Source organism: Arachis ipaensis, chromosome B9, assembly GCF_059453495.1.
Source record: "Arachis ipaensis isolate K30076 ecotype BB chromosome B9, ASM5945349v1, whole genome shotgun sequence".
Taxonomy (NCBI): domain Eukaryota; kingdom Viridiplantae; phylum Streptophyta; class Magnoliopsida; order Fabales; family Fabaceae; genus Arachis; species Arachis ipaensis.
In genome coordinates this window covers 154660162-154665084 of record NC_142444.1, presented here as the reverse complement: position 1 = coordinate 154665084, position 4923 = coordinate 154660162, and the positions used below count along the sequence as shown (strand labels likewise).

General features: G+C 32.7%; 1 protein-coding gene across 1 annotated transcript; it reads right to left on the bottom strand.

The window, feature by feature from the left end:
- Nucleotides 1–312: 312 nt before the first annotated feature.
- On the bottom strand, nucleotides 313–4676 carry LOC148546870 (uncharacterized). Its single transcript, XM_088499408.1, has 9 exons — nucleotides 4589–4676; nucleotides 4429–4476; nucleotides 4263–4319; nucleotides 3230–3331; nucleotides 2819–2928; nucleotides 2489–2658; nucleotides 2098–2251; nucleotides 1332–1935; nucleotides 313–1238 (listed from the first exon to the last, which is right to left on the bottom strand). The coding sequence occupies exons 1-9, from the start codon at nucleotides 4674–4676 to the stop codon at nucleotides 313–315; spliced, it is 2259 nt and encodes a 752-aa protein (XP_088355534.1).
- Between the last annotated feature and the right edge of the window lie 247 nt (nucleotides 4677–4923).

The window sequence follows — 4923 nt, the reverse complement described above, 5'->3', positions numbered from 1 at the left end:
GAGAGAGAGAATATTATCATTAGCTCTGCCAGCAAGACTGCTGCCTCCATCAGAAGAGAAGACCCCATTAGACAAAGAATCAGCTCAAAATCATGATTCTTGGTGCATGAGTAAACCAATTGACCTGTGATGTTTAATATCACAGAGGCGAAACACCTTCCTACATAATTAGAAGAAGAAGTTAGAAAACATACTAACATAGGTTTAATTAATGTTAATGATGAATTCCTACAAACTAATAAGCATACAATCAGATCTTTCTTTACTTTTGAACAGACCTTATTGTGTCCATGTGAAACTTTACTTACAAATTCAAAAGTGGCTCAACCTTGAACCGATACCAGATGAGGGATGAGCAAAACTCAATCTTCCAATTGAGAATCCCCTCTGTCTCGACTTCCACTCCCTACTGTTCGAACAATAGACAAATTTGCCTGGATATTCAACATATGTTAAAGACTGCCCATCCGGGAATCGCCTGTTGGCCATCATCCAACCTGTAAACATCATTAGCAAATCTTTGTTGCGCAAATAAACATGAGTAGTGATATCAGCATTATCGAATACAACATGTTGCTGGTTCGGCAAGTGAAAAGTCAACCTCTGTACTGACGGCCATCTTTGATGAATATCATAAGCAAAAATTCTCCACATGGATTCAGACGGTGATAAATAACAACAATCGTAATACTGCTTGATCTCATCAACCACCTGAGAAGATTCACCAACATGATATGTTTCTCCAACAGTTGCAGTCACCCGATCCGGACCTTTATTGATATACTTAAAAAGATACTTGATGACGTTTGACTTGTTACAAAACTCAAGATTTATGTGAGCTTGATATTTCATTAACAGCAGTGGATTATAAGGCACAACAAATCTGTTGTCAATATCAACGTCGTTGATCTTCACTGTCACACCCATATTACGACGTCTATATATCGGATAGCCATCTTCATCAAAGCTCGTTTGGTCAACGAATCTTTTCGGATAAAATTTTGAGCACTTACAATCTTTCATGCAAGGAGAACTCGGTCTAAGTCGACCGCAGGGACCATGGATCATGTACTTGGTGACGACATTATAAAGAGCTGGAAATTTGAGGGGATTGGGTAGCTCGGCACAGATGAATTCATCAACAATTTCAACACTTTGTAAGTTGCTTTTCCCGTTAAGCCATAGTAACATGTGTGCATATGGTAGACCTCTTTTTTGAAACTCAATAGTATACATACCTAAAAAATACAAAAGCATCATTAAGAAACCAGACAACAACATGTCCGAGGACAACAAACAAAAATTGAAATGCCAAGCAAGAAATAACATACCTGCGCTAAGTGGACCAAAAAACACACCTTCCTTGAGATCGCTTAGTAGGCATTTCAACTTAGCATGAAAAACACGGCAAGAGATATCAGGACGATCAGCGATGGGAATTCGCTCTCGCTCTGTGAATTGCTGAAATTCAGGCCAATTTGGATTACACGTAATAGTAAGGAATAAATCTGGATAGCCAAAATGTTTACAGATTGTCATCGCATCCTGACAACGATTAAACATATAACGTCTACCACCAGTGAAGGAAGAAGGCAAGATGACTCGTCTCCCAATTAAAGAAGCTTCGTCATCACCACTACGCATAGCCTCTTCTATTCCTTGAAGCACTTCTCCTCTAATTGTACTTTGCTTCATTCTAATCTCATACAACCTCTGAGACTCAATTGTGGTGAAACAGTCAACAACAAATTGTTGAAATAATCGCCTACACTTGTGAATAATTCCATCTTCTTGCTCCCTAATCTGCAGACGAAAACATATGAATTCCCTGAGAGAAACCCTTGTTCTCCTTCCAGGGACATATCCCTCCTGTTGACCTCGATAAGGAATATACAACTGGTAACCATCCTCACCATATGGAAACAACAACGGATACTGTAAACGCTAATACAGAGCATGAGTTTCATAGTTACGTTGCAACTGACCAGCAGTAGATCGAACAATAATGTCACGACCATGATCCGACGAATCAAAATCTCCAACAATCAGAGCAGCAACTTCGTCACAAGAGGGAGTATTGTAAGTTCTTCAATCAACCTTCCTATGCGAATACAACTTCAAAGAGAATATCTCGGATGGATGATACTGATAGAATTCTCTGACTCTTCGAAATGACTGTGCTATGACATTATGAATATCGATCATTTGCAACAACTCAGTTATTAATTCTTTATCTATCTCAGATGTTTGCCTAAAACAAATATACATTAACCACAAAAATATATTTAAAAACCACACAGAATACAATTATGATATGTTTTGATACATCATTATTAGTCAAAAATGATTAATAATGCATTATAACGGGAATAAAACACAATATAACTATGCAATGACAGATATAAACTTGTTTTTCAATGCAAATAACATTAAAACATCAGAGAAATAAAATAAAAAAACTTAACAACAAAACTTCAAACACACATACCAAAAGATTCCCTGCCTATGCATTATCTCATGCTGAGTGTCGTATATATATAATTGCGCAAATTTAGGCTTCTGACCAGGATCCGGGAGCAAACTTCCAATCCGATGATAATTTTGACCAGTTATTATAAATTGCGGTGGACCACTCCCATCATTCACTGAATCTATAACCTTACCACCAAGAGACGTGAAGGCAAACATACTGTTATAAGATCGAATATTTTTTTTGGAAATACAAACTCTTGCTATCATGTCCATTAATCAAATTATATAGCAGATTTGGGGGCTTTCGGAGATAAGGTAACTGAATTTTCCCTTTTGAGCAACAAACAGTAAAAATAGGATGATTAATTGTAGAGTCTCTTTCAACACGTTCTGATAACCAGAAACACGCCCCACAGATTGAACATTCATAGTTAGGATCACCAACATCAAGACAACCTGGTAAAGATAAAGCAAAAAAAAAACATGCATAACAATAAAAAAAATTGATCTCAATTAGATGGCATGAAATAGATTCAACATAAAATGAATAAACCATTAGCTTACTGATATAATATATAATAAATACTTGACTCGTTTAAATTTTTTCAAAAGAATATATCACAAAACACTACTTCTATTTTATACTGCCTGAATAATATCTCATCACAGAAGCACAATGGAATCTTTTAGAACTTAGTAAATAAGATTTCTATTTTACTATTCTTGAATAATAGATGATTTAAGAAAGAGAGCGTACCTTGTATCTCACTTTGCAAGAACATAGGATGATCAATAACAGAACCAACTTGACTGAATGAATTTATCGAAGGATCATATATTTCTGATTGGTCTATATCATCTATTTTAATTTAAAATAACACAAATTTATGTAAATATATATTTGACAACCAAACATAAAAAAAATTAATGATGAAATAAGAAATCAATTAATTATTTAATAATCAGCATGCAAATTGAACATTAAAAATGTAATAAACTACGAAAATCAATCTGAATTAGCATTAATTTATTAAATAACTAAATATAAATAAAGCTTAATGCACATTCAACAACAGTTTGATTTTTTTTTAACGTTAGAATAGACTTTGTTTCATTATTTTAATCACTCATACTAATTGTCTAGGTTGCAATTAAATAAGCTAAATCACTATTAGAATTATTTTCTATTTTTTTTTAGACTTTAATCACTCTATTGGTCCATAGAATCCTGTAAAATTTTTAACCAAGTGCGTATATTTTTTTTTTCACTATCAAGGGAGGCATAATTGAAAAAACTAAAAAAAAAAAATTCACGGACAGAACTAAAAGAAAAAATATTTATATGGGACTAATAGGAGATTTCAAAAAATTAGAGGAACCGACAGAATAATTAAACTTTTCTTTAATATACAACTATTGATTATGACATCAAATTAAGAAAGTTTCAAGAAACACCCCTGGTCTATTATTTAGCTAGAAAAGTTAATTAATTAACTAATTACGTGAATCCAATCACATAACGAAAAAACTTTTTATATTGTCCAAGACAAGAATAAACACTAATTAAACAATTTATTAACCTCTAGTACTTGTGTATGTTTGAAACAACAATATAAATTAAACCTATATACTGATCTAAATGATTCCATAAAGAATTTTATAACAGTGTAAAAAAACAATAATAAATCAACAAACCAATCTATTATTAGATATAAATCCAAAGAACTTAAAATATAATTTAACAAAAACAAAATTGGACAGGGATAAAATACTTAAAGATATTATTATACCTGACAAAATAAGATTTGAACTCTGATTAACATTCTGGGACACCTCAACTAAATTTTCTAAAAAATAAAAATAAACAGAAACATTGAAAACATATAAAATAAACAGATAAATTTTTAGAAACACAAAGATTAACTAAAAAAATATAGGTGGAGCAAAAAAAATTACCCATATAATCATTCAAAGAGAGAGCAGGCATCGAGGAATCGAGGACCTCTAAAACATTAAAAAACAAAAAAAAATTACAAAAGATTCCCATAGATATCAAATCACTGAAAAATGGAACATAAAACACTAAAAATATCACGAAGGTCAATTCAGTACTGACCTCTTGCATTTCGATGGTGACATTGTGTTCGCTTTCTTTTCAAAGAATTTTGCCTATATTCTCTAGCACGAACAGAATTATGAGACATCTTTGTTACTCGTACTAAAGGAAACAAGAGGTTGAAACATAAATTGCAAAAACTACCCCTAATTCATTGCCCAAAAGACATCCACATTGTTAAGTTCCTATAAGCAAGAGGTAAAAAAAAAAGGGCGGGTCACTGGGAAGAGAACTTGTGAAACACACCAACAAAGAACTTATATAACAATGCACACCTTTGATAACGCAGAACATAAAAAAAAATAAAGTATTATAATCAACACCAATAACTAATT

What these genes read in the sequence shown, in the direction of transcription:
- LOC148546870 (XM_088499408.1), bottom strand. Translation starts at nt 4,676, where the DNA reads ATGTCTCATAATTCTGTTCGTGCTAGAGAATATAGGCAAAATTCTTTG. An exon ending in TCACCATCGAAATGCAAGAG is followed by an intron (nt 4,477 to 4,588) that starts GTCAGTACTGAA and finishes TTAATGTTTTAG; the next exon opens with AGGTCCTCGATTCCTCGATG. An exon ending in TTCAAATCTTATTTTGTCAG is followed by an intron (nt 3,332 to 4,262) that starts GTATAATAATAT and finishes AAATTAAAATAG; the next exon opens with ATGATATAGACCAATCAGAA.